The following is a 26456-nucleotide window of genomic DNA, read 5'->3' as shown; positions in this document are numbered from 1 at the left end:
TGTACCGGGCGCGGACATCTCTTGGGAGGAAGGGGTAGTCAGTGGGTTGACGGCGCTGGAGGAAAGGAGGGAAAGGTGTAACGAAGCCTTTGCTGACCTTCATCCCTCTTGTGCGCCTCGATGGGAGATAGCCTCATAGTTAGCACAAGCAGCCATGTGGCCAGGCATGAAGCGAGTCGTTGGTGCCAGGCAAGTTGACGCTCGCGCTGCGAAGTTGCGATCTGAGGGCAGGCGAGAACGGGTGAACGAGGCGCTTCATTAGGCCTCGGGTCTCGGGCGCGATTCGAGGTTTGAGTCACGCACCAGGAAGCACCCGTCGACAACCTTGCAAGAGACGTGGGCGAGCTTATGTGCTTGAATCGAATGCGGCCGTCTCGCAGGAGTACAGGTTCTCGTCGGTAGCAGCAGAGACGAAAGCCCGGCCGGATGAGGGCCTTTGACGGCGGCGCTTGTGACGAAAGCGGGAGTGATATCTTGTCAGGCTGGTCGCACAGCATCCGCGAGTCGAGCGCCCTCCGGAGCGAACGAGAGAGTCAGACGTTCCCAGCACCACGAAAGCAGCCAGCGTCGAAACGCGCAAAGCCCACAGTAGCCTGCCACGCACGAGCCCCGAGGACGGCGCGAGCATCAGCTCTTGCTCAATTTGAGGCTCAACACCGAGCGGGGACAGCATTAATCGAGACAAGGCGAAGAAGTCTTAGGGTTGCTTCACTATCGAAGCGGAGCATCCCATGACTACGCGCAGTGAGCGGTTGTTCTATCCGAGTCAAGAGGTCTTCAGTTAGATTGAGCAACCCGCGCATCGAAGGCCGGTGACGGCAACCCGACGTAAAGGCAAGCACAGCGCACCGTCGTATTCCACTTCGTCCCCGATCACCGCAGCCAAAGGACCCCAACTAGCGCCCGTACGCCCTCCTCTGCGCCTGCGCCTCTGCAGCCGCGCGGTCGGCCTCGTACTGCTGCGCGAGGTGCTCCCGCGCACGGTCGGCCGCTTCGAGCTCTTCGAGGCGCGAGGGCGGGTCGAGGAGTTTGACGCTGTGGGATACGACGAGGGAGGTCAGTGGAGGCTTGTTGTCATGCTGAGAGACCGCCGACGATAGGGAAATTTTGGAGGAGAAGCTCAAGGAGGCGTGCACGACATACAGGAAACGAGGCGTTTCGAGCCAGTTGCGCCCGCCCGACGCACGTTCGCGCTTCCAGATCTCGGTCCAGAAGTACCTGCGAGACACGCAGAGGAGTACGAACGTGTCAGAATGGTCTGTTCAGCACGTAAAAGAGGCGCAGACAAGGGCAGCAGCCCGTCCCGCGCTCGCTTTTGCCCTCTCGACCGTCTAGCACAGCGCCAACCGAGTGAAGAGGAGAGCTGACGCACCACCAATGCCCCGCCGCGATCCCGAGCAAGTCGCTGATGATGACGCCGAGGCCCCACCCGTACCCACCTCCGGGCGAGCCCGCGCGATCTGCGGGCGTGAGCGCCCACGAGAAGAGGCACAGCGCGTAGGGGAGGTAGGGCGCCGTGATGGTGATGATGCCGAAGAGTGAGAGGCGGACGGAGGGGTTGAGGCGGGACCAGAGGTAGACGAGCTGCGAAGGGGAGGGGCGGGCGCGGTGGGTCAGCGTGTTCAGCGAATGAGACGCGATACAGGTCAACATGTCGTGCGACTCGAGAGCGCAGAGGCCGAGTCTCATTTGCATACGGCGACATCGACTCACTGTGAAGGAGAGGGGCGAGGAGAGGAAGGGGGAAGGCGAGAGGGGGCTGAGAATCTGCTCGACAGCGAAAGCGTCAGCGATCGTCGTCATCGGCTCGCACTAATAAGCATCAAAGGCGCAGACACGTACGAGAAGAAGGGTGCAGCTAACGAGGAGGAGCCAGACGTAGTCTGCTCTCCGACCGTGAAACGCCGACTCTTCGAGCATCTTCGAGTAGCGCATGCTGCAAGATTCGTAAGAGCGTCAGTAGCAATGTCCGATCAGCATACGGTGACGTGCAGAGGCCATCCGCTGCACGGTACCGTCTCGCCTGAAAGACTGAACGCTACGTGAACGCACAAGAAGAAGAGGTGGAAGAAGAAGTCGAGGCTGAGCTCGCCCCAATACAAGAAGCATGTTGCCAGGCGCCAGATCTGTGTGGAGCAACAGGGCGGACGGTTCGTCAGCCGGCTGCGCTGCGCGGAACGAGCCTGTATGAACGCGCCTGGCCGTGCTCTGTCACGGACCGCCACGAGAGAAACAGCTGTAGCGGCGTCACGAACTTGCATTCTGCGAGACGGCAAGCGACAGATCAGCGAGCTACTTTGAAGACACTGCAGTTCGAGCGCATCGTCGAGCGGAAGGAGCGACGCACGCTGCACGTGGTGGGCGCAACGTGCCGAGGGTACAAAGCAAGTCAGTCACTGTCTTCCGCCTGTCTTGACAGACGCGCTTGAGGACGCACGACTGCGACGCTGGTCCCCACTGCCCCGCTGTCGGGCCGAGAGGAGGACGAGGAAGCGAGATCAGCGCGGGGTCTCTCTGAGCGAGTCGAGCCCAAGAGTACGCACACGAGGTACGCCTTTGTGATGGGCGGGATGTCGACGCCGTCCATCGTGCGGACGGGGTAGTGCGCGGGCGCAGAAGCAGCGGCGATGACGAGGCCAACCGAGGCGCTACTCGCTCTGATCGAGCTGTCGGAACGGCTGAGCGGTGTGAAGTGAGCTCTCGAGCGCAGTGCACGCAGCTACCTGCGCTCTAGCCGAAGTGGGAGCGGACTGGGAGCGTGCAAGCGGGTCGCGGGGAAAGTTGGCTCGTCCTCTCTTCCGCGCGACACTGCCTCGCGCGTGCTCGAGCCGAGCCCCGCGAGCCCTGCGAGCCCTGCCCCGCCCGCCCTCGCGCGCCCTCCCCTGCCGCAGCCCGCGCGCATGCAGCCGCGCCCGTCGAGCCCCGTCTCGTCCGTCTCGTCGTCGTCGCTCCCGCGCAAGCGCCAGCTCGCCAGCCCAGGCCCGCCCGCCTCGGCCCCCAAGCGCGCAAACTCCGAGGACCTCATGGCCACCGACTCGGCCAGCGCCAGCGACCACGAGGGGTCCATCGGCGCATCCCGCCTCAACATCCAGTCGACCCCGCGCTCCCCCTCGCCCGCAGACCATGACCACACCCTGACAGATGCAGACGCAGACGCAGACGAGGCCCCGCCGCCGTCGCCCCCGGCGTACGACGATGCAGACGCAGACGCAGATGACGGCGCCATCCCTTCGTACCAGGCTGCGTCGCGCTACGAGGGCATTGCGCCCGACATGCAGCTCGACCTCGTCCAGGAGGAGGTCAAGCGGCCCCTCGAGGAGGGCGACACCTGGTACCTCGTCTCGCGCGCGTGGTACCGCAGGTGGCAGACGGCGTGCTCGGGCGTCGCCCAGTCCAAGGACGACGACGTCGCTCTCTCGCCCGAGCAGGTCGGCCCCATCAACAACAGCGACCTCGTTGACACCGATGGCACCAGCCTCCGCAAGGGCGTCGTGCTCGATGTGGACTGTGTCGCGGTCCCCGAAGTCGTGTGGAAGGTGCTCGAGGAGTGGTCCGTTTGCTCCACTACTTTTCTCGACACAGTCGAGATCCTGACAACTCCTCTCGCAGGTACGGCTCCGACGGCCGCAGCTTCCCGCGCCTCGTCATCGCCCCTGCCGGCCCAATGTCCGAGACGATCGAGTTCTACCCTCCGCGCTTCCAGCTCTTTGTCCTTCTCCCCGACTCGTCAAACTCGTCCGGCCCCGTTCCCGTCCCAACGCATCAATCTCCGCCCGTCGTGAATCTCTCGGCCGATGCGCGCGTCTCCGAGCTCGTCTCCCTCGCCAGCGAGGCATTCTCGCTCGACGACCCGCCGCGCCCCGTCCGGCTCTGGCGCCTCCCGCCCGCAGGAGACGCCGTCTCGGCGCTCGAGGGTCCCGCGTACGTCTTCCCGGACAAGCTGCGCGAGTCGGGCACCGAGCTGCTCGAGTTCGCGCCCGAGGACGACACGACGACGCTCACGGACGCGCTCCTCACCGACGAGGAGACCCGCCTCGCCGTCGAGGCGCAGCAGCCTGACGGGACGTGGATCGTCGACGCCGAGGCGGTTCTGCGCGCGCTCCGCGAGGCCGAGGAGCAGGACGCGCAGCAGCCTGAGAGCGGCAACGCCCAGCTCGCTCCTCCCGCTTCCGCGGCTCCTGTGGCGGCCGCAGCCGAGCCTTCCGCAGACGGGAAGAAGAAGAGCCATGGATTGTTTGCGGGAGGGTGGCACACGGGCCTGCACAAGGGCAAGACGCCCGGCGCGCCTGCCGCGCCCAAGGAGCCCGCCAAGGCGGCCGGACACCACCATACTGGAGGAGGCCTGCTCGCTTCGGTCGCGGGCGCGCTCACGAGGAGTAAGACGGGCGCGGCAGCCAAGGGGCAGAGGGGGTTGGTTGGACTGCAGAACCTCGGCAAGTGAGTCGAGCGGGGCCGTTCTCTGCGAATGAGAGCGGGACTGACGGAGCTCGCGCTCGCAGCACGTGCTTCATGAATTCGGCTATCCAGTGCATGAGCAACACGAAGGAGCTGCAGGAGTACTTCCTCTGTGCGCCCTCCTGGCACTCGCGCCGCAGGTCAGTCTAGACTGACCGCCCGCTCTACTACACAGCCGGCGTCTACCGCGACGAGCTGAACCCGGACAACCCGCTCGGCATGCGTGGCCAAGTCGCCGAGGCGTTCGGGCAGCTGATCGAGCGCCTGTGGCACGGCACGGGCTCTTCGGTCGCGCCGCGCGAGTTCAAGCAGGCGCTCGCGCGCTTTGCGCCCCAGTTCTCGGGCTACGGGCAGCAGGACTCGCAGGAGTTGCTCGCGTTCTTGCTCGACGGGACGCACGAGGACTTGAACCGGATCAAGAAGAAGCCGGCGACCGAGGCGCCCGACTGGGAGGGCGGCGGCGACAAGGAGCTCGTCGAGATGGCAAAGACGTGCTGGGAGCAGTACCGCTCGCGAAACGACTCGGTCATCGTCGACTTGTTCCAAGGTCAGTACCGCAGTACGGTCGTTTGCCCAGACTGCGACAAGGTGCGTCTCCGAGCTCGGCCATTGCGCTACATGCACCACTGACAGCGCACGCATCTGACAACGCACGCATGGCACACAGGTCTCGATCACCTTCGACCCGTTCATGTATGTGACGACCAACCTACCCGTCACGAAGAAGTGGTCGGGCAAGGTGTTTGTCGTCCCGCTTGACCCGGCGCGCGGCATCCTCTCGGTCGAGCTCGAGGTGCCCAAGTCGGGCACGCTCAAGACGCTCAAGTCGGTCGTCGGCCAACTGACGTCGCTCGACCCGAAGCGCCTCATCGTCACCGAGGAATGGCACTCCAAGTTCTGGAAGGACTGGCACGACGAAGAGTCGGTCACCGACGTCAACACGAGCAATGACCGCCTAATCCTGTACGAGACGACCGTGGCGTACTCGCAGCCGCGCCCGCGTGGCATGCGCCGTGTCGCTCCGCCCGATGAGGCGCTTCAGGCGCCCGACGCACCCGCCATCCTCCCCCTCATGCACATCAAGGACCCTCTCGCATCCTCGTCCTCTTCGTCGTCCAAGCCCTTGTTCGGCATGCGCCAGCCGCAAGGCGAGGTCTTCGGCTCGCCCTTCATCGTCACGCTGTCGGCTGACGAGGCGCGCAGCGAGGCGGCGATCCGCCGCGCGGTTGCCAAGCAGTATGCGCGCGTCACGCGGCGCGCCGAGCAGCTGCTCGAGTTTGTGGAGGAGGACATCCGCTGGGACGAGGAGGAGAAGGAGGCGACAGCGGCGGCGCAGCAGCAGCCCGCACCTGATGCTGCGCAGATGGAGGTCGAGACACCCGGTTCTGCGACAGTCCATGAGGGCGGCGCTTCTGCCGCAGCTCTTGCAGGGGAAGGCGCCGCCGAGTCTTCACTCGCTTCGTCGGTCTCCTCCCTCGCCCCGCCCATTCCCGGCACGCTCGACTCTTCCACCATTTCGACCGACTCGTCGTCCGTCGCGGCGAGCACCTCGGCCGCTTCGTCTGATTCGCCAGCTGCTCCCACGCGCCGTCGCCGTCCCGTCTTCCGCCTGGAGGTGAGCAAGCGTCCGACGTCGAACGGCCGACTGCCGCTCGACCAGTCGGCAACGAACGAGTCAACCGAGTCGCTTGTCGAGCGTGCGGAGCGCCTCGCGTCGAAGGCGGCATCGGCAGCAGGGAAGGAGAAGGAGACCGGCGAAGACGTCGACATGTTCTCGCCCAGGCCCGATCGCGGCGAGCAGGATGCGGCGCCGGAAGCCGCGCCTGTAACTACCGCTGAGTCATCATCGGCTGCGGTCTCGCCAGCATCGGCACCGGCGGTGCCTCTCGTCTCGACGGGCTTCTCGCTCGTCGCACACTGGGACGCCGAGGCGCACGACCACTTCTTCGGTGGCGACGCGGGCACGTGGGGCGAGACGGAGGACGTCGTCGATCCTGCGATCGAGACGAAGCGGCGTGAGGGCCGCGGCGCCAAGAAGACGATCACGCTCGCCGACTGCCTGACCGAGTTCACCAAGGAGGAGCGTCTCGGCGAGGACGACCAGTGGTACTGCTCGAGCTGCAAGGAGCACAAGCAGGCGACCAAGAAGGTCGAGCTGTGGAAGGTCCCCGACGTGCTCGTGTTTGCGCTCAAGCGCTTCTCGTCGAGCCGCTACTCGCGCGACAAGCTCGACGACCTCGTCGACTTCCCGCTCGACGGCCTTGACCTGTCGCCCTTCGTCATGGGCGACCAGGTTGAGCAGCGTCTTGCCGAGCAGATGGACAACGCGCCTGCAATCACCGAGCCCGACTCGCTCACGTACGACCTTTATGCTGTGTCGAACCACTTTGGCGGCCTCGGCGGCGGACACTACACTGCGTTTGCCAAGAACCCGGACAACGGTCGCTGGTACGACTTTGACGACGTGCGTATTTGCCTTCTCTCCCGTTTCCGCCATCGCGGCCTGACTCAACCGCTCCTTCCGCGCAGTCTCGCGTTTCCGAGATCAGCCCCGAGCGCGTCAAGTCCTCGGCCGCATACCTCCTCTTCTACCGCCGCCGCACCGCACGCCCGATTGGCGGCGCGAAAGCGCGCGAGCTCGTCGAGTCGGCCGTCGCGTCGCGCAACGCCTCGGCCGCCGCGTCCGAAGCAGGCGGGCCGCCCTCGCCTGCGCTTTCTGCCTCGGCCTCGGACGTCGACTCGCCGTTCGCATCGCGCGGCGAGCCGCACAGCGTCGGGAGCGTCTCGACCGAGGATTTCTTCTCGCTGCGCCCGTCGACGACCGCACGGTCCGCGGCGAGCGACAGCCTCGCGCCGACGCCGCACGTGCCTGGCGCGTTCCCCGGCTCGGTCGGGGGCGTGAGCGGTCTGGCGTCGCCGGCCGGGAGCGCCGAGCCCGGGAGCCCGAAGGACCTGAGCGGGTTCGACGACGACGAGGACTTGCAGGGGTGGATGAACCCGCCGCCCGAAGCGGACGCGCCAGCAATGGCGCCGCTTGGGGCAGCAGCGGCGGATGGGCAAGACGAGCCGCCCCAGCTCGAGTGATGCTCGGGAACTGTAGCAAGCCTGACCCGTCTCTGGCCTCACTCGTTCAGAACCGCATAGCTATCCCGCCGATCTTGCAACCTCGTCCATGATTTGCGCAACTTGCGTCCAAGGGAGAGAACGAATGGCACTTCTATTTTCAAATCTGCACAGTCTATCGCGCTCCACCACGCGCTTTTCCTCAGACTCAGACAACAAGGTCAAGCGTCCTCCCCTCCTGCGAGCTCTGCGCCGCGAGCTCGAGCACCTTGATGACGAGCGCGGCCTGCTCGGGCTGCACGATGAGCTGGCTCGGGTCGCGCGCCTGGAGGGCCGCGCCGACGTTCTCAAACCAGCTGCGGTAGGAGCCCGGGTGCGAGGTGATGCTGTTGACACGAGGAGGCGCAAACAAGGGAAGCAGGGACAGTGCGAAGATAGCCGCGTCAGTACGAGCGAGACGGAACCCAATGACTAGGAGTAGGATAAGGGAAACGCACGTCTCGGGCTTGCTCGGGTTCTCAAGGCGGTACAGCACACCCGCCTGCTCGCTCGGCTCGACCGCAAACCCGTCCTTCGCGAGTGCCTCCTTTCCGCCTGCGATGAGCTGACTCTCCTGCACGTCGACGCCGTGCTTGACAAAGCTCGCCTTGGTCCCGCGCACCGTGTAGCGCATCTGTGGCGTCACGAGCGAGAGGATGCTCCCCTGCGCAGTCGCGAGCAGCGGGAGACTCCGGCCGGGCGTCGACGGGTCGGCGGGGTAGTGCAGCTGGATCACGAACGAGTCGGGCACGGCCGGGTCGCCGAGCTGGCGCGAATTGCGCACGAGACCCGTTACCCGCTGCGGCGCGCCGAAGAGGTCGAGCAGCTGGTCGACGAGGTGGCTTCCGAGGTCGAACGCGGCGCCCGCGCCGGGAATGTTCGACTCCTTCCAGACCTTGACGTTGAGCTCATTCTTGTAACGATCGAACTGCATAGCGGGGAACGCAGAGATCAGAGTCACGTCGGTGCTGAGCTGTCTGCAGTTGTGGCAACTCACGTTGGACTGGAAGTCGCTCAGCTCGCCAAAGGTGCCTTTGGCGATGAGCTCCTTGACGGTGAGGAAGTCTGCGTCCCAGCGGCGGTTCTGGTACACAGCGAGGACGAGATTCTTGCTCTTGGCAAGCTCGGCAAGCTCGTACGCCTCGGCAGAGGTGGGCGTGACGGGCTTCTCGATGACGACGTGCTTGCCTGCCTCCAGCACGGCCTTCGAGTAGGCATAGTGCTCGGCGTTGGGCGCGAGGATCCACACAGCGTCGATGTCCTCGGCGAGGGCCTGCTCGAGCGTGTTGACGACGGTCACGCCAGGGTAGAGGTCGCGAGCCTTGCTCGAGGTCGGAGTGGCCGAACGCTCGACGATGACATCCAGGCTGAAGAGGTCAGGGTATGACAGGACTGCGGTTGTGGATCATCGTGCCGGGCACAAAGGCAGCGATCGAAGGTGCGGCGGCGATAATGCGAGAGGGAGAGAGAGAGGGTCGGGACCGAGGTGGGGACGAAGTTCAAGTAGTGCCGTCAGCGCTGGGGTGCGTGCGGGTCGTCGCTGGGGTGCACGCACTGAAGGGGATGTGGAACACCTTTGCGCTCATTCCCACGCCGACGACTGCGACCTTTGTGGGGGCCATCTTGGCTGTTCGGAGGGACGGGGTGGAGGAGTGCGAGAGAGCGTTGTTCTGTGCGGGTCAGGCGTCGAGTCGCTGATGTGCAGCTTCTGGTGTGCAGCGTGAGCGTGTCTGCGGAACCTTGAAGCGGTGCAGAAGGGAGAAGCAGGCGCCGAACTCGTGCTTCTCTTCGTCGCTGCCTCCACTTTCTGCGCCTTGTCGATCTGTTTCTGGGGCGGCGCTGACCAGAGCACAATGCTGACAGCAGCACGTGCTCCACTGACCGAGTCACCACAGGCCTGCCTCCACTGTCAGCATCCTGCAAGCGGTGGCAACCCCGAAACGCGGAAGACGGGCCGACATGCGACACGGTTCTTTGCATGGCGCTTTTCTCGACAGATGCATCAATCTCATACTGACGCAGGCTGAGACCATTGCATGTACTGCCGGTCGACGGCGAGCATCTTGCGGGGCAGCGTGGCAGCTTCGGCCCAACTTCGGCCCGTCTTGACGCACAGACTGGTCGCCGCCAATCGTGAAATACCCCGATTCCGCGCATGGCACGCGTGAGTCGTCTATATCATCGACTCAAGGATGAGGCCTGCTGCGAGGTGAAGCATTGGGTACGGCTTCGAGGCTGCCAATGCAACATATCAGCCTGTCTGGACGCGGCCAGTCCTGTTGGTCATTCGAGTTGAGGCGGCAGGGACGAGCGCGCCTCAGGCGAAATGGAAAGAGAGCAGCAGAGATTCCTCGGACACCCTGCGCGTGTTGTACGGAAGCAGGAGAGCCATGACGAGCCAAGGTAGACCCGAACCTGCGAGTCAGTCAATGGGCAAACTTCAAGACGGTCACGAGCCTTATCATTGCTTAGAGACGAACCCCCCAGCACCAGCGAGACCGTCCAGCGGTAGCGTCAGACTGCGCTCAGGTTCTGAGAGGACTGGCAGACGGCCGAGAAGGTCGGAACTGATGAGGAGGACGGCACAACAAGTGGATCCGCGAGCTTGCAGACGATTGCAGGGGCGTTCCAGCTAGAAGACAGAATCTGCAAAGCAGCTGTGAACTCAGCAAGCGGTGCGGACACGATGGAGAACAGCGACGAGGATGTGCAGCTGGCGCCGGAGAGCGTGAGGGCATTAGAATGGCGCGACCCTCGCAGCAGCCGTCGTGCGATCTTGGCTCTGCAGGCTGCGCGTGTCTGCCCTCCTCAAAGCGATGCAAGACGAGGAGGAGAAGGGCAGACCGCGATCTCTTGCTTCTCCTCCGCCTCGTGCGCGTCGTCGACCGCTCGATCGGACGACGCTGCAGGGAGTGGGTCGCACGCTGAGAGTCGTGCGAGCTACGTCGAACCCCGCCTCGGCCGCCGCTGCAGCATGGTCCCTCCGTCGACTCCGGTCCTCGTCGGGTCGAGCAACGTCCCGTACTCACCGGCATCGCCGAGCCCGTCAAGCCTTGTGCGTAGTGCAGACGGCCAGATCGCGGCTGTTGCGCGCGGCGAAATCCACATCTGGGTCCGTCTCTTTCTCGACGTCTCGCTCCCCACTTCACACAACTCGGCTCACCCCTGCTTCACCTTTGCTCTGCTCGGCACGCGGATCAGACACCCGCCGTGGGACTGGTAGACAAGGGCGCAGCAGGCCCGAGCGCAATCGCGGCACCGACGGCCGGCACCAAGGGCGGCGAGGATGCAGTCGGAAAGGGCAAGGAGCGCGAACGCGACTACACGCTCCTGCGCACGTCCATCGCCGTCGAGAAGAAGAACACGGTCAAGTGGGGCGAGTGGGTAGACGGTGAGTCCGTACTTTCGACATCCGAGGGAGCGAGTCTGACACCCGGGGTTCCTTCCGCGTGCAGAATACGACATCAACGTGCCCGGCATCGTCGAGCCGCTCTGGCGCAGCGCAGCCTTTTCGCCTTCTGGCCTCTCCAAGATTGGCACGTGCGTCGCGCGTTCCCATCCTCTTCCAGAGCGCCTGGTTGACAGGTTCGCACCATCCAGCTGCATCCTCGCGACCATCACGAATAATGGTGAAGCGCTGCTCTTCGAACCGGAGAAAGACGCAGCCAAGGGGGAATGGAACGAGGTGTGTCCTCTGCTGGTGAATGGGTCAGCATAGGCTCACTAGTGGTTCGCGCCGCTGCAGATGGCCGACTTGACCTCGCAGCTCATCCGCGACAACGTGAGGAGTCGTGCGTTGTCCCGTATGGACCTCTGTTCGCATGCGGTACTAACGCGATCCGACGCGCAGAGGTGGGCCATGCCGAGCAAACCCGCGACATGCGCCGAGAGATGGTTGGTGACTTGCTCAGGTGCCAGACGAGCGGTGCGTGCCAGAACGCTGCTCGCCGCTCACGAAGCGCATAGGCACTGACGGTCATGTTGGCTTCCAGCCATCGCGTGGTCGCCCGCTGTTCTTGGCAGTGCGAGGGACTGCTCGCTGCTCGCACTCGGGCACAGAAGCGGCGAAGTCTCGCTATGGCGGTACGCTGGCTCGACTAAAATCTCGACAGACAAATTGCGTTGACTGATTTGATTTCGCTACACACAGGCTAGACGAGGACCGCAAGGCTGCGTGTTTGAAGCGCATCAAGGTCGCCGACGAGGTCAATGTGATTAGCCTGCTCAGCTTTTCCGACTGGACCGTCCAGACTTCAGGTCAGTGAGACACCCACGCGACTGTTTATCGTCGCTGACTATGCGTCCCGCAGGCGACAAGTCGACCGCCTCGTCGCAGCTGGCTGTGGCAGACAGCGACGGACGCGTCTTCGTGGTCAAGATTACGCAGTCGATCGACCCGGCGTCCGCAGAGGCAGGGCGCACGTACGACACAGACGGCTCACTGGCTATCGCAGAGGCGGACGGGCGGACCGCCACGCAATTCTGCTGGCTCGACCGCTCTTCGGACGTGCGTTTGAGCCCGTCTTTTCCGTGGTAAAAGCTGACACTCTCAGCATTCAGCGGTACCTCGCCTACTCCAAGCTAGGTACTTTGCAGCTCACGAAAGTCGAACACGGAGAGGCGGGAGATCTGCGACTCGAAGAGGAGCAGGAAGTCGAGCTCGAGCTGGTCGGGCAGGACAGGTGGATGGGTGCGACGCCCTGGGCGGCATGCAGCGGTGAGCGCGGTTCACTCATCGACTTTGCGGCGCTTCCTGATGACAAGGCTTCCGCAGGCCTGCACTACCTCGCCTCGACCGATTCGCTCCTCGTCTCCCTCTCCTCGTCGTCCTTCCACGTTCTTCCAATCTCGCCCACCCTCTCGCACGACACGCCTCTCTCGACCGCATACACTGCCTCTGCGCGGTCTCTGTTCGATGAGCACCTTGGCCGCGTTCGGCTTCGCAAGGACCGCTTCAAGGTCGAGGGGCGGGGCGCCGTCACGCGCAAAGAGGGCGCGAAAGTGCTCGGCATGGTCGCGCTCGAGAATGGGGCACGAGGTGCTGACGTCGCCTTCATCTTCGAGTGCGTGGCGGTCTTCCCGGTCCCTTCTACGCGGGGTACGAGGGGCACGGGGTGCTGACGAGAGCACCTACAGGACTTCTCGCCCCGACACTTTCATGTACCGCACCCTGGCAGACACGAGGACGCACCTTGTCATCGGCACTCTCGCAGGCAAGCAGACGGCAGAAGGTGCTCTCGCTGAACTGGACGGCCTACTCAACTCGGTCAAGAACGGTGCGCACCATTCCATTCTCTCCGTGCTAGATGCGGTCGGAGGACTGATCAGAGATTGAGCGACTACACACAGCTCGTCTCGAAGCACCTCTCTCAAGGCTGTCGCCGTTCCTTCACTTCGTCGCCACCCACGCCTCCGATGCAGACTTTGTCGCCGGCCTGCTCGACCGGCTGGCGCCCTTGCCCTTCCCGCCGGCCGATGCACCTGTGATCGAATCGGACGCGTCCGTCGCTGATCGACTCGAAGCGCTCTTATTCTCCGACGAGCAGCTAGCTGAGGTCCGGACGAAAGAGACGATCGCGCGCACGCTGCTTGTGGGTCATCCCCTTCTTCCGTGCGCGATCGGCTCTGATCAATCTCTTCGCGTTGCACAGACATGCCTCGATGATGTGAAGCCCGAAGATCAGCAGCGAGCGACATGGATACAGCTCGCCCTCGCACGGCAGCTCATTCAGGGGACGTTGAGGCGCCTACAAGGCACACTGGGGTCGTCTGCACTGACGGGTGCGATACTGTCATACGGGTCTGGAGCGAGTGTCGCAATGAGAACGAGACTGACGCTCTCCGAGCCGCAGACGCCGAAGGCCCTTTCAACGCGCGCCTCCTCCTCGCCGCGCACTCGCTTGTTCCCGTTTCTCAGACGGACAGCGTTCTCCCCGCCGACGCTCTCGTCCAGTCATACGAGCAGGACGATGCTTGCCCCGCGTGCAAGGCGCCCGTCCCGCTGGCGAATGCGCGAATCGCGCGCTGCACAGAGGGGCATCAGTGGGGTGCGCCGCGCTTTCGAAATTCCCTCCACTTCACAATGTGCTTACATTCCTTCCTTCGCCATGTCGCGCAGAGCGCTGCTCCATCACGCTCGCTCTCGTCTCGACCGTCTCGGTCCGGACTTGCTCGACGTGTTCGCGCAAGGCCCTACTCCCCGACTCGGTTACCTCGCCCGCAGGCGCCAAGCTTCCCGCCGACGGCGCCGTCGGGCAGCTCCTGAGGGCGGCAACGTGCTGCGCGTTTTGTGGCGGGAGGTGGATGAGGGTTAGGTGATCTCGGGCGATGCAATGCCCAGCGAAGGTCCTGCTTAAGCGTACGCTTTCCCATGCTGTTGCCCTAGTCACACTGCTGAGAGCCGTGCACGGCACGTGAGGCTCAGCAAGATGGCGCCTTGAGAGCGTTCAGTTGCGATGAAGCCGCCGACTGCGCGCTCGTCGCGGCGGCATCGGTTGGACCTCTTCGCAATCGTTCGCAGTCACCGCACGCCTCGCTCGCGCTGCTTCGCAGCGGATAGCTCCAACACCACGGGCACCCTGGTTTCTGCGCTTCGCTCTCGCAGAGGCAGCACGCGAGCCGTGCCCCGCTTTCTTCCTTTCTCTCGGCTGCCTCCTCCTCATCGCCATCTTGCCCGTGCACGCGCCGCGCGCGCGCGCAGACCAGGCTCTGCTCTCTGCTGCTCACTTGCTCAGCGGCACACCGCGTGCTGGCTTTCACGGACGGCAGGATCGCGCGACTGGAGCTGCCCCGCCCTCTCTCGCACGGACCGACGGAACATGGGGCCGCTCAAGGTATCGAGCCCGCCAGAGGTCTGGCTCGATACAGAAGCACAAGCAACCGCAGCAAAGGCCTCGGGCTGGCGCCCTCACGTCGGTGTGCTGCGTCCACGCTTCGTCGCGCAGCTTGCGCTGGGCTTCCTCGCCATCGTTGGCCTCGTGTCATCTCTTTGGCCGGCCGCCCCAGCATACGGTATCTACCCGGACTTGCGCCCCTTCGACGAGAAGGGTCTGTCGCTCGCACTGTACAGCGAGCTCAGCCAGATCGACCAGCGCATCTTCGTCTTCAGACCCGCGGAACACCCTCACGTTTCCGCACGACAACCTACCGACCCTGTTCCGTGGTCGACGACATCCCTGCTTCCTCCGCGCGGACCAACAACTGGATCGCGCTGGACGACAAGTCTGCGCGTCGGCAGGAAAAGCAGTCGATTTGGCCGCCTCGTGTCCGGATCCCGTTTCTACGAGCCTGTCCTTCCAACACACGCCATTGACGCATTCCCGCGCACCATCGCGCTGGCACCCGGTCAAGGCGGCGTTTCAGGGAACCTCCCGGCCCCCGAACGCCTGATGTTCGGCATCGTCACGACCGCAGCACGCGCCAGCCGGATGAGCGACCTATGGACTCATTGGCTGGTGTCGCGCTCGGTCGAGAGCGCGCCGCCTCGGTGCCTGATCCTCCTCAGTCAGGAAGAGAAGGAGGAGGACGTGGACAAGCTGCGGCGGGTCCTGCGTGAACGGCAGATCTCATGCGGAATAAAGCGCAGCTCGTACGAGCGGTACGAAATACGCGTCTTGTCGATGGTCCAAGGAATGCGCGGCTACGCCGACGAGATCGGGTGAGTCGGATGCTTTCGACTGCGGACGGACGAGCCTCGACTGACATTGCTTCTTGTGCAGAGCTCGCATCGACTGGTTTGTCATCAACGACGAGTGCGTCTCCGTCAGCGCAGCCCGGCATGCTGCTGTGCGGTCAGCACATCCGCATTGCTCTTGACCGACTCACTCCCTTACGCGCAGCGACACCTTTTGGCTCGACATGCGTGCAGTTCGTCGGATGCTGTCAACGTACAGCCCAGCAAAGCAGTACTTGGGTACGCGAACTTCTGTAGACGTCAAAGCTCGGCGCTTAGCTGACGTTTGCATGGACACAGTGGGCGCCACGACGGAAGCGTACAATCAGCTCGACTACTTCGGTCGCATGGCCTTCGGCGGCGGTTTGTCGCGGTATCACGTTGCGCGTTAGATGTGCTGACCGTCCATCCGCTTGCAGCTGGCATGCTCTTCTCACGCGGGCTCTTCAGCGCGATGGAGTCAATCTGGTCCGAGTGCCGCGAGCTCTACGAGAGTGCATACGGTGGGGACGAGATGCTCACAAGCTGCGCAGCTCGAGCTGCGGGCACGGACAAGCGCGACATCATGACCGAGGAACGCGGCCTCCATCAGCTCGACGTACTGGGCGACACGACAGGCGTTCTGCAGGGCGGGCTGCCTGTGCTCTCGATGCATCAGTACATAGTTTGCCCTACATATGATCTACTCGACTATCCTGACCGCTTGTTCACGGGATCGACAGCTTCCTAGGCGGCGGATGGGCTCACCTGCACGGCTACTCGACGCATCTCACCGACATGGAGCAGATCCAGCGGATACGAGATGCTGCCGCCTTTCTCGGCGGCGACAATATGTTCCAGCGCTACGTTTTCGGCGACGGCAAATGGCTAGTCGTCCTCGGCTATTCGGTCACTTACTTCGAGGAGCCGCTCAAGCCCGCAAACCTCGCCTCAATGGTGCATTCTGCCTTTTCGTGTAAGCTTCGTCCCTTGCTCATCTTTCGGGATACGCAGGAGCACACATGGTACGAGGACTACCGCCTTGCATTCGCCGACCGTCGTCGCATCGAGGAACGCCACGATCCCTCAGGAGGGCCCGCAAAGCAGACCTTCTACATCGTTCGTGTTGTCCTGGCCCAGCACACGCGTTTCTACACTAAAGCAGCCCCTTCTTGCAGGATTCGACGGTACGGCACTCGTGCACTGCGCAGAAGGTCTAGGGACCCGTGTTTCGCGTGTCGCACAGGCTCATGCTTTCCTTCTTGCACAGGATGTCCTCTCGGCCAACACTGCCGTCTTCAGCTTCCTGCAAGCCGACAGCTGGGACGAGAGTCGTGCGTCTTCCATCCTGCCTCATCCTTCATGTCCAGTCGCTCACCTTTCTCGCCAAAACAACCATCTCCTCAATGAACACGTTCCATTGAGCAGTCACTCAGGCCGAGCGTGTGCGCATCCAGCTGTTCTGGGACGGCGACTCGCCGGGACCTGACGTCGAGCAGCCTCCCCTTAGCCTTGCCGGGTTCCACTCGCGACAGATCCGGTGAACCCCTCACGGCCGCTCTGTTGTTGTGTATCATATGCATTTCACGCGCTTTTGTCCTCCGCACGAGCTGCTGTGTTGAAGTCAGCCGCTTGCTGTGGAGCCTGCCCTCTCGCAGAGCGAGAAGATGCAAACATAGTGCACTGCAACGGGGGGTAATGCGCATGCGAAACAGCTTGCGATGGTACGCAAGATTGATGTGACAGAGGGACAGAACCGGAAGACGACCTCGCTCACGACCGAACCGCCAAGATGCTCTGCGCCCTCTTCCACCCTTCGTCCAGCGTCTGACGCACCACATCGACTTCGCGCCTCGCTCGCGCTGCGTGCGGGCCCTCCGCTCTGCTGCCTCCTGCTCGCGCCTGCGCAAACACGGGCGGCTCCTCCTTCTCCTCGTACGCCCGAACAAACTCCTCGCTCCGCTCGAGGGCGGCCAGCTCGTCCCGGAGCGCCGTCGCCTGCGTCTTTAGCGCGCGCAACTTGCGGCCTGCGTCGGATGCGAGCGCGGACTGGACTTGGGTGAGGTCGGCGATGGACGAGAGGGAAGAGAGGAGCGAGGCGGTTTCGCTGCGAAGCGACGAGAGGGAGGACTGGGCGACAGTGAGGGCGGTAGAAGGCGAAGCACGTCGCGGACGAGGTGCGGCGGGCGGGAAATCGGAAGTAGGAAGAGGAGAGGCGGGAATTGGCGCGTCCGGTGGGAGCTGCGAACCGACCCCATTGGCCCCCTTCCGGGCGCTCTCAACGCCATCAATTGGCGATTCGTCATCGTCGAAGTCGAGCGGGTCGAGGTCGGCGAGCACAGCTCGCCACCCGCCCTCGTTGCGTGCAAAGACGCGCTCGACCTCGGTGAGCTCGCGGAGCTGCGACTCGCGCTGCTTGGCGAGGTCGTGCAGTCGTCGAACGAGAGTGGAAGAAATGGACTCGACGACAGGCTGTCGGTCGGTGTAGTCGAGAGGCGGTGAAGCGGAAGACGACGGGTGGGGGAAGCCGTTCGGAACGGGAAGAGAGGTCGCGGGCGTAGAAGAGGTGTGTGCCGACGAGTTGATCTCGGCGGTCACGTGATGTCGCAAATGTGCGAGGAATGCAGTGATCGTCTGCACCGAGTCGTCGAGCGAAGCAGTCGCTTCCCGCAGAGCGGCCTCGACCTGCTCCTGCGTCCGGACCTCAGCCTCCTCGTCATCCGAAGAGGGCACACCGCCTCGCGAAGGATGCATCGAGTGCGCAAGGGAAGCGCTCGAAGGCCGGGTGCGGATCTGCCGCGAGGGCGCCCTTCTAGGCGACGCGCTGAACGGGTCGACGGCGCCCGCCCGAGCGCCCAGCCCGCCGTTGGCCTGCCCGAATCCGCTTCCGAGCATCCCAGTCGACCCGGCCTCGTCGTCGCTGTACTCCTCTCCGTCCTGCGCGCCGTCGTCATCGTCCGACCCTCCCAAGCCCAGCTCGTTGAGCAAGTCGCGGTGCCGTTCGGGTCTCGCCGCGCTCGCGAGCTCGGCCGCAAGGCTCAGCTGCGCTCCTGCGCCCGCCTCGCTCATCGTCGACCCGTTCCCTCTCCGCCGAGCGGGGGTCGCCGGCTCGTGCACGGGCGAGTCGTGTGCGCCCTCGAGCTCTGCAAGCTCATTCGGCCGGTCTAGCTCGGCGCCGAGCGCACTGCCAAAGCCACTGCCCAGCTCGAGCTCGTCGTGGGCCGACGAGCCGAATGCGAGGTCGTCGTCGTCGTTGTCGAGCGATGAACCGAAGCCGGCGCCGAGCGACGACGAGCCGTGTGCGGGCGAGTCAAAGTCGAGGAAGGCGGGATCCAGCTCATCGTCTGCCATCCTCCGCTTCAGAGCTTGAACGAGTGAGAGCAGCGAAGTGGGCGGGGAAGAAGCAGCTGGCGACGAGGCGGTGAAGGTGTCGACGTGCGGAGGTCGAAGTCGGGACGCTCTTTCCTCCGACCTATTCTGCGGTGTGCCTGACTGGTAGGCTGAAGGTACCGCCTTGAATCCTCCCAGGGATGACCACGAGATCCAGAGACAGACAGTTTGCTCTTCCCCCTCGCGGCCGACAACGCCAGCTTGTCGACGAACGAAAATAAACGCTAGCAGTACAGCACACTGACAAAAGATGATCCCACAAAACCCGAACCACACCAAGGCGTCTACGCCCTGACCCACCCCTCGACGCCCTCTGCCCACCTCCCCAATTCTTCGCCCGTCGCCTCGTCAAAGCGCTTCTTCTCCGGAACGGCGCTCGCCTCTGCGCCGCCCTCGGCCGGGCGGACCTCGACCGCCGAGGCGGGCGGGACGAGGACGCCAAAGCCGCGGCCGCCGACCGAGGTCGAGTAGGTGTCGAAGCCCGAGGCCGAGAGGGCTTCGCGAAGCAAGACGAGGAGCTCGTCCGAAAAGTCTGCGTCGTCGAATACCTCGAGGGGGTTAGCGTCCGACTCTCATGCGAGGGTCTCAAGAGCACCGAAAGTGGTGAAGGATCCGACGACGCACCATCCGGCACGATCGTCACGGCGCATCCTCCGCCCCCTGCGCCCGTCAGCTTGGTCGCCAGCCCCCACGGCTGCTCCCTCGTCTTGCTCCGGACGGCCTCGAGCGCGGCGTGCCCGACGCCGAGCGAGACGAGGTGCGCGTGGTTGAGCTCGACGAGGCGCGCGAGCTCGGCGAGCTGCTCGCCGCGCGCGAGCGTCGGCGACGTCAGCGCCGCGTGCGCCGCGTCGCTGATGCGCTGGATAGAGTCGAGCAGCGGGTTGATCGTGTCGGGCTCCTGTGCGGACGCAATTCCGACGAAGGTCAGCTTCCACGACGTGAGCGGGCGAACGAGCGCCGTCCAGGGGAGGACGCACCTCGAGTTTCCGCTTGGCGACGCCAGCAACGAGCGTCTTGGTGTCGCGCGCGACCTTGGTGTCGGTGAGCAAAAACCGAACCGCCCTCCCCTCCCGCGGCTGGATGACCTCGACACTCCCCTCGCGGCCCTTTACGGCGCGGCGGAACGCGACGGCGCCGCCGAGGGTCGCGACCGTGTTGTCGATGCCCGACGGCGTCCCGTGGATGACCTTCTCCGCGAGGAACGCAAAGCTGTTGACGAGTGCGGCGTGCGGCGCGTCGATCGCGTTCGAGGGCGCGGGGAACGGGAGCGGGAGGACGCCGTGCGAGTACAGGAGCGCGGACGAGACGGCGACCGAGTAGGCGGCGGACGAGCCGAGCCCGGCCGAGATGGGCAGGCCGGACCGGACCGTGTAGGTCTGCGCGGGGCGCGCGGGAAGGTGCAGGTACAGGTAGAGGAAGGCCTGCGCGGCCTGGACGGCCTTGAGCTGGTCCTGGTTGACATACTGGTTCGCGAGGAGCGTGAGGAGTTCCTGGTCCGGCGGCGAGTCGGCTTTCGGGCCCGTCTTGAGCGAGACCGAGCCGGGCACGACGCAGTCCCACGGCAGAGAGGCGATGTCCCAGGTCTGCGCGTAGCCGAGGTCGGGGAGGACGAGCGAGAGCTGCCCGTCGGACCGCGACTCGGCGAGACAGTAACACCGCAGGTCGATCGCTCCCGCGATGGCCGTCTGCACACGCCTCAGTCCCGTCAGACGCGACGCCCGAGCACAGGACACAAAGAGCCGCAACGCACCACACCATGCACGACGGCATGCTCGCCAAAGAGGATGACCTTCCCCGGCGCACTCGTGACCAGCTTGGGCACCTGAGCCTGTCCCGCCCCGCCGCTCGCCTCGACTCTCGCGTTCGGGAGCTCGACGAGCCCTCGCTCCTTCTCGACGGCGGCAGCGGGGCGCACGCGCTCGAGGACGGCGCGCTCGCCAGCCTCGTCGACGACGCGCACGGCGCCGGCCTCGAGGAGCGCGGCCTCGAGGTCGTCGACGAGGTCCTGCGCGTCTTCGATCCCGACGCAGAGGCGGATGAGGTCCTCGGGGAGGTTGCGCGCCGCGCGCACGGCCGGGTCGATCGAGGCGTGGCTAAGCGCGCGTGCACGGTTGTCAGCGAGTAGAGGAGGACACGGGCCCAGAAGAAGAGGGGACGCACGACATGAGGCAGGGCATCGAGATGAGCGAGTTGATGCAGCCAAAGCTGACGCTGATGCCCCACAGGCGCGTGCTGCCGACGATGCGCTCGCTCGTGGCAATGTCGCCCGTCTCGAAGCTGAGGACGGCGCCGGGGCCCTTGGCGATGCGGTCGTGGATGGCCTTGCCGCGGTGCGAGGGCAGGCCCGGGTAGTTGACCTTGAAGCCGAGGTGGGCGAGGTACTGTGCGATGCGGACGGCGTTGGCCTGCTGCTTGTCGATGCGGAGCGCGAGCGTCTTTACGCCGCGGAGGAGGAGGAACGAGTCAAAGGGCGAGAGGCCGTTGCCGATCGAGTTGATGGTGAAATAGATGCCCTTGGCGAGGTCGTCGCGGTCGCACGTGATGACGCCGGCCATGAGGTCGTGGTGGCCCGAGAGGTACTTTGTGCCCGAGTCGTACACGATGTCGCAGCCGAGCTCGAGCGGGCGGCACAGGTAGGGGCTCATCATCGTGTTGTCGACGACGACGATGGCGTCCTTGCGGTAGCGCTTGACGACGCGGGCAATCTCTTCGAGGTCGGCGACCTGGAGGAGCGGGTTGGTGGGCGACTCGAGGAGGACCATGGCGACGTTGTGCGCGGGGTCGTCGAGGAAAGGGACGAGGGAGCGCGGGTCGGTCGTGTCGACGTGGTGGGTGGTGATGCCGCCGTGGTCGCGGAGGTAGCCGATGAGGCGGTTGGACCCGCCGTAGAGGTCATTGCCGGCGATGATTTCGTCTCCGGGCTTGAGGAGGCGGAAGATGACGTCGAGTGCGCCCATGCCCGAGGTGACGGCGTAGGCGTGGCGGGCGTTGGAGATCTTTGCGATGTGGTGCTCGAGGTGGGAGCGGGTCGGGTTGCCGCTGCGGGTGTAGTCGTACTGTCCGCCCATGCCCTTGAAGGTGGCGGTCTGGTAGATGGGGACGCTGGACGCGCCATACTGGTCCTTGTGGGCCGGGTCGGGGTTCTCTACGGTTGCGCACTGGGTCGCGAAGCGGTACGGGCGGGCTGCGGGGGGGGTGAGCGGTGTCAGTGTCTCGCGAGACGGGGTGCGGCTGAGTGGCGAGTCCAGGCGAGTCGCTGTGGGTGCACCCAGTGGCAGACTGACCGCGCAAGAGGGACGAGGTGAGCGAGGTGGGGTCGCTGGACGAGGCAGAGTCGAGCGGGGTCGACGAGCCGGCGGTCGACGCCATGGCGTGCGCAGGGGCGTGGGTGGTCGCGGTCGAGGGTGCGGGTGTGTGCCTGTACTTGTAGCTGGGCCCAGGGAGCAAGCGAGGGCGAGCACAGTCGAGTCGAAGCGTCGACCCGCACAAGCACGCGATGAGTCCGAAAGTCGGCGCAGGTTGCACCGCCACCCTTCACCCGTCCCTGCATCCGGCTGGCCTGCGAGAGCACCTCGTGCACCCTGCACTCGCGCCCGATCACCCTCGCCCACCCCCAGTAGACCCGCACCGCACCGCGTCCGTCTCTCCCTCCGCTCGCTCATCGTCCACCACCCTCTCGTGCGTCTCTCCTCGCGAGCATTGCAGATACGTAGCTGACCACCATCCCACACGCCACTGCACTCGACTGATCCGCCACGACCCCTGCCGCGCGCCGCCTTCGACCTCTCGATTTCGACCCCTCCCCCTTCCTCCCTCCTCCTCGTCACGCTCGACCTCCGCGCCAAAATACCTGTTTCTGCTGCACCTGCCAACCTTCACAAACAGCCTGTGTAACGTCCCAAAAAGATGAGCAAGCACAACACAGACTTGGTCATGTGCCGCAAGCGTGCGTCGGGCGATTTCCTCGTTCTTGAGCCGTGGCAGGCATCCACTGACGCTCTTTCGCCCTTGCATACTTTCACCCTCGGCTCTGCTTTCCGCCCGCCGCTCGCTTCGCGTTGAAATGTGCCTCGCGCGTCTCTCCGCGGCGCTGAATGCCCCTTCCCTCCTCGCACTTTCCATCGGCACAGAGCCGGGCATTGGTGCGTCACACTGCCCCTCATCATAGTTACAAGTGCACTGACGAGTCTGCCTTTGGTCATAGCCATCGGGCGGACGTGCGAAAAGTGTGACGGCAAGTGGTGCGTCTCCCGCTCCCTCTCTCTCCCCCCGCAGTCCTCGACGAGAATCCCGCTCACCTCGCTCGGACACGTTCCCGATAGCCCCATCTGCGACTCGTACGTGCGGCCGGCCGAGCTCGTGCGCATCTGCGACGAGTGCAACTTTGGCACGTACGGCGGGCGCTGCATCGTTTGTGGCGGGCAGGGTGCGTCGGCGCTCGCTTCCTCTTTCTGCGACATACCGCAAATTTCCGAGTGCGACTGACCTGACGTCGACTCACTTACTGTGCGTGCTTCCAGGCATCTCGGACGCGTACTACTGCGCGGTGAGTCCGCCTTCTCTGCGACTTGCCGAGTTCCAGCGTGTTGCGCTGCTCGGGCTGTGCATTTTGATGGACCGAGCAGCTCACTGACGTTGCTTGTTGCCACAGGAGTGCGTGCGGTTAGAAAAGTCGCGCGACGGGTGTCCCAAGATCGTCAACATCGGCACTTCCCGGTACGTCTCGCCTTCATCGTCGCTTTGACTCATGCTTACCCACCTCTCCGTGACGATGTTGACTCGTTCTGTGTGCCGTCCTGCAGAACGGACGCATTCTATACACGAAAGGCGGCGGGACAGTTTGTCAAGGGGTGAACGGCCGGGCACGCAACCTGCAACTCAAGAACGCATCGGGACTGTACCGGAGAGCCACGAGAGTGCTGCGAGTGCTTCTGCGCGACACAGACTCGCTGCCTACGTCCGTGGCCTTCCGCGGACGAGGACGCCCTCCTTTGTCCCTCGGTCCGCTCTCCTCCTCCTTGTCCTCGCACGCACTTCATGTCCTCCGCTCCCGGCTCGCTCTACGCTCTGCTGTCTCTTGCACCGTCCGCGGCAGCAGACGAGGTCCGCTCGGCGTACCTCCGTCTCGTGCGTCTCGCTCCTCGCCCCACTTTCTGCCCAACACGAGGCACTGACGTCGGCGATCCACAGGCCAAGGCGCATCACCCGGACCGAGCGCCGCCGGAGCAGCGCGAGCAGGCGACGAGGGACTTTCAGGAGCTTGCACGGGCGTACAAGACGCTGAGCGACCGTGAGTACGGGCGGGCGAACGAGCAGCCTTTCTGCCCTCGCCCGAGTGCGCTTCAACGCTGATGTCGTTCGTGCGCCGCGCATAGCCGAGCTTCGGAAAGCTTACGACCGCAGATTGGGGCTCGACTCGTCCGCTCCCGCTCCGCTTTCACAGCCCCCTCCTCCTCTTCCGCGCCGTCCCCGCTCTCCCTCGTCATCCTTCGCGCCGTCTCCGACCGCGTACCAGCACCGCTACGAGCACCCCGCACCAGACAGCCCCTTCCCGGGCTTCCGCGTCCCGCCAGGTGGCTTCCCCGCCGACCCTCTCCCCTTTTCCGCCTCCGCCCTGCCAGCGGTCGATCTCGGAGGCTTCGTCGCTGCGCCCCGCCGCAGCCGAGAAAAGAGCTGGTCCGCTCGCCCGCCTCGGGCTGCCTACTCGCCCGCTGCGGCTCCTGCGCACGGCTTTGCGGTCCCGGCACTGGCGGCAGAGGATCCGTTCGCGCTCTTTCGGCGCGTGCTCGACGAGCAGGAGCGCTTCTTGCGGGACGCTTTCTCGCGGTCGGAAGTAGAGGGGGGCGGAGGGATGCGGTGCGAGGGGAGGGGCGTGGTGAGGAGGAGGGAGTGGAACGAGGGGAGGAGGGAGGCGAATGGGGACGCGATTGTGCGTCCAGTGTCCCCGATCCCTTCTCGCTGACTGTATTCGCAGGAGATGAGACTGATATCGAGGCGTCCTGGACTGTACAGCTGTTTCAGGGTCTCGAGGAAGTCGAGCCGGGTGCGGATGGAGGGATCCGGTGGAGGGGTGAGAGCACGACGATCGCGTACACGACGGTGCGTGCTCTTTTCGTCGATGCAGCATAGTACTGACGTCGTAATATCGAGCTAGGGCCGGCCTTACGACCACCGTCCTGACTCTTACCCTCCGGCCTTCCCTTCTTCCTCGTCGCACCGCCGCCCTCCTTCGCCCGCTCGCGTTCCTCACTCGCCTGGTCCTGCGCAGTCGACAGCGCACGGCTACCGCCCTCGCTCCTCCTCGTTGTCGCGCTATGACGGCGCTGCCGTCCCTCACCTCGCCTATCCGCACGGTGCAGCGCCGCTCCGCCGTCCGCCATCTCCCGCGCATCATCCGCTGCTTGCTGCCCCTCTCGCAGCGCCTCTCGCTGTGACAGCGCCGCAGCACGGCTATCGCCTTCCTCCACCGGCTCTCCCCCCTCCGCAGCAGCCGCACCATCAGCAAAGGCGCCTCACCCACGCTTTCGCGCCCGCACCGCTCCTCCCCGCTCCGCCTCTCCGCGCGCCGGCGCCAGCGCACAGGCGCCTCCCGCTCCCCGCGCCGGCTGTCCCGCCTCTACGGCGCCCAAAGAGCCCCGCCGGTCCGCCCTCGCACGGATACGGAGATCAAGCGCTCGTTCCGCGGGCGTCGGCGCAGCACCGAGCCGTGCGAACGCGCGAGCCGCTCGCGCTCGAGTATGGGGAGAGGCCGGCGAGTCCGCTGTTCGGGTTCGGAGACGAGCGGGATGGGGCGGCGGTGGCGGTGGCGAGGAGGGGAGCGGCAGGAGGAGGAGGAGGAGGAGGAGGCGCGAGGGAGGGGTTCGAGAGACAGTGGCGGGAGCGTGAGCGGGAAGGGGTGGTGTAGCTCTCGACCTGTTGGATAGTGTGGTGCATCGCTCTCGCTTATAGGGCCCTGCAGACAGCGAGAGGAGAGAGGACAGGAACAGTAATGGCGCGGAACGAAACCGGAGTCTTTCGCGAGACCGGGACAAGCGAGCAGCGCAGATGACAGACTCGCTCGAAAGGGGCTGCTGGTCATTGCGACGCAAGAATGTGTCGACTCTGGATCGTTGAGAGCATGAGGCCCTACGAGGAGGCTCGAAAATTCGCGCAGAACGGCAGGGTCAGGCTGCGAAGATCAGGTCTCTCGCTTGCGCCGCATAATTCTGCCCTACTGCACAGGCATGCTAATATGTGGAGTTGCAGCATGGCGGACTATACACAGAGGGAGGACGCCTCGTCAGAAACCGGGGCGAGCCGCGAAATGGGCCCGCTTCGTCTCGTTGTCCCGCCGTACTCGCCCGGTGACAACGCCCGTAGGCGCGTCCGCCAAGGTGAGCACGGTATTCTTCACAGAGGCGCCCTCCCCTCGTAGAAGAACGAATCCAGTCCCAAGAGTAGTCCGAATCGAGTTACGCGCGAACGCGCACCGCGAATTGCACTCAAGCGGACCTGCGTGTGCCTCTCCCCGTCCCCGCCGCCTACTCACCCGCGAGCACCGTCCCGAGGGAGAGCTCGAACGGGACAGCACAGCGACCGGGAGGGAGAGAGGCGACAAACCGCAGGAACCGCGCCCGCCTCGCGCACATCCCAACTTTGCCCGGACAGCTCGAGGCCCGTCCCTCCTGCTGCGCTGCTGGAAAAGCTCTAGCCCTGCCCTCCTGCCTCCCCCAAACGAATGAGAGAGGGGATCTTTGGGCGGTGGGCCCGCCTTTGCAGGCGTGTCGAGCCGCAACGGTCCTCGCGGGGGAGGGTGCGACCTGCTGTGGCCCAGGCAAAGGTCCGTGCAGGGCTCTGAAGCGAGGCCCCCACACTGCAA

General features: G+C 64.8%; 9 protein-coding genes across 9 annotated transcripts; 5 read left to right on the top strand and 4 right to left on the bottom strand.

The window, feature by feature from the left end:
- Window positions 1-896: 896 nt before the first annotated feature.
- Window positions 897-2587, bottom strand: JCM10292_003744 (uncharacterized protein; the record flags this gene model as incomplete). The annotated part of the gene is made up of 9 exons (XM_076649029.1): window positions 897-1035; window positions 1144-1218; window positions 1373-1584; window positions 1714-1767; window positions 1843-1936; window positions 2053-2126; window positions 2198-2262; window positions 2438-2457; window positions 2544-2587. 9 exons carry the CDS (start codon window positions 2585-2587, stop codon window positions 897-899), a joined length of 777 nt encoding a protein of 258 aa, XP_076505483.1.
- Window positions 2588-2900: 313 nt separating this feature from the next.
- Window positions 2901-7539, top strand: UBP12 (putative ubiquitin-specific protease UBP12; the record flags this gene model as incomplete). Its single annotated transcript, XM_076649028.1, has 6 exons — window positions 2901-3550; window positions 3610-4437; window positions 4500-4567; window positions 4631-5043; window positions 5123-6919; window positions 6985-7539. 6 exons carry the CDS (start codon window positions 2901-2903, stop codon window positions 7537-7539), a joined length of 4311 nt encoding a protein of 1436 aa, XP_076505482.1.
- A 187-nt stretch (window positions 7540-7726) lies between these two features.
- On the bottom strand, window positions 7727-9179 carry JCM10292_003742 (uncharacterized protein; the record flags this gene model as incomplete). The annotated part of the gene is made up of 4 exons (XM_076649027.1): window positions 7727-7904; window positions 8016-8485; window positions 8555-8949; window positions 9113-9179. 4 exons carry the CDS (start codon window positions 9177-9179, stop codon window positions 7727-7729), a joined length of 1110 nt encoding a protein of 369 aa, XP_076505481.1.
- Window positions 9180-10531: 1352 nt separating this feature from the next.
- On the top strand, window positions 10532-13875 carry JCM10292_003741 (uncharacterized protein; the record flags this gene model as incomplete). The annotated part of the gene is made up of 16 exons (XM_076649026.1): window positions 10532-10669; window positions 10759-10948; window positions 11013-11097; window positions 11158-11242; window positions 11303-11348; window positions 11408-11482; window positions 11550-11640; window positions 11708-11814; window positions 11868-12064; window positions 12118-12274; window positions 12332-12620; window positions 12694-12833; window positions 12907-13148; window positions 13209-13338; window positions 13410-13604; window positions 13676-13875. 16 exons carry the CDS (start codon window positions 10532-10534, stop codon window positions 13873-13875), a joined length of 2367 nt encoding a protein of 788 aa, XP_076505480.1.
- Window positions 13876-14375: 500 nt separating this feature from the next.
- On the top strand, window positions 14376-16752 carry JCM10292_003740 (uncharacterized protein; the record flags this gene model as incomplete). The annotated part of the gene is made up of 9 exons (XM_076649025.1): window positions 14376-15214; window positions 15276-15308; window positions 15396-15469; window positions 15530-15592; window positions 15649-15886; window positions 15952-16165; window positions 16223-16327; window positions 16479-16542; window positions 16637-16752. 9 exons carry the CDS (start codon window positions 14376-14378, stop codon window positions 16750-16752), a joined length of 1746 nt encoding a protein of 581 aa, XP_076505479.1.
- Window positions 16753-16981: 229 nt separating this feature from the next.
- JCM10292_003739 (uncharacterized protein) lies at window positions 16982-18559 on the bottom strand (the record flags this gene model as incomplete). The annotated part of the gene is made up of 1 exon (XM_076649024.1): window positions 16982-18559. The coding sequence occupies one exon, from the start codon at window positions 18557-18559 to the stop codon at window positions 16982-16984; it is 1578 nt and encodes a 525-aa protein (XP_076505478.1).
- A 323-nt stretch (window positions 18560-18882) lies between these two features.
- JCM10292_003738 (uncharacterized protein) lies at window positions 18883-21967 on the bottom strand (the record flags this gene model as incomplete). The annotated part of the gene is made up of 6 exons (XM_076649023.1): window positions 18883-19130; window positions 19223-19496; window positions 19576-20283; window positions 20349-20691; window positions 20759-21782; window positions 21883-21967. 6 exons carry the CDS (start codon window positions 21965-21967, stop codon window positions 18883-18885), a joined length of 2682 nt encoding a protein of 893 aa, XP_076505477.1.
- A 537-nt stretch (window positions 21968-22504) lies between these two features.
- RDS3 (U2 snRNP complex subunit RDS3) lies at window positions 22505-23452 on the top strand (the record flags this gene model as incomplete). The annotated part of the gene is made up of 7 exons (XM_076649022.1): window positions 22505-22544; window positions 22729-22740; window positions 22803-22839; window positions 22921-23024; window positions 23119-23144; window positions 23250-23314; window positions 23401-23452. 7 exons carry the CDS (start codon window positions 22505-22507, stop codon window positions 23450-23452), a joined length of 336 nt encoding a protein of 111 aa, XP_076505476.1.
- Window positions 23453-23635: 183 nt separating this feature from the next.
- JCM10292_003736 (J domain-containing protein) lies at window positions 23636-25032 on the top strand (the record flags this gene model as incomplete). Its single annotated transcript, XM_076649021.1, has 5 exons — window positions 23636-23725; window positions 23789-23888; window positions 23974-24527; window positions 24611-24697; window positions 24958-25032. 5 exons carry the CDS (start codon window positions 23636-23638, stop codon window positions 25030-25032), a joined length of 906 nt encoding a protein of 301 aa, XP_076505475.1.
- Between the last annotated feature and the right edge of the window lie 1424 nt (window positions 25033-26456).

The sequence above is a fragment of the Rhodotorula paludigena genome, assembly GCF_050403205.1.
Source record: "Rhodotorula paludigena JCM10292 DNA, Rt_paludigena_JCM10292v1_ctg20, whole genome shotgun sequence".
In the NCBI taxonomy this organism is placed as follows: domain Eukaryota; kingdom Fungi; phylum Basidiomycota; class Microbotryomycetes; order Sporidiobolales; family Sporidiobolaceae; genus Rhodotorula; species Rhodotorula paludigena.
The sequence above is the reverse complement of the archived record's forward strand: the minus strand, read 5'-3'. Positions and strand labels throughout refer to the sequence as shown.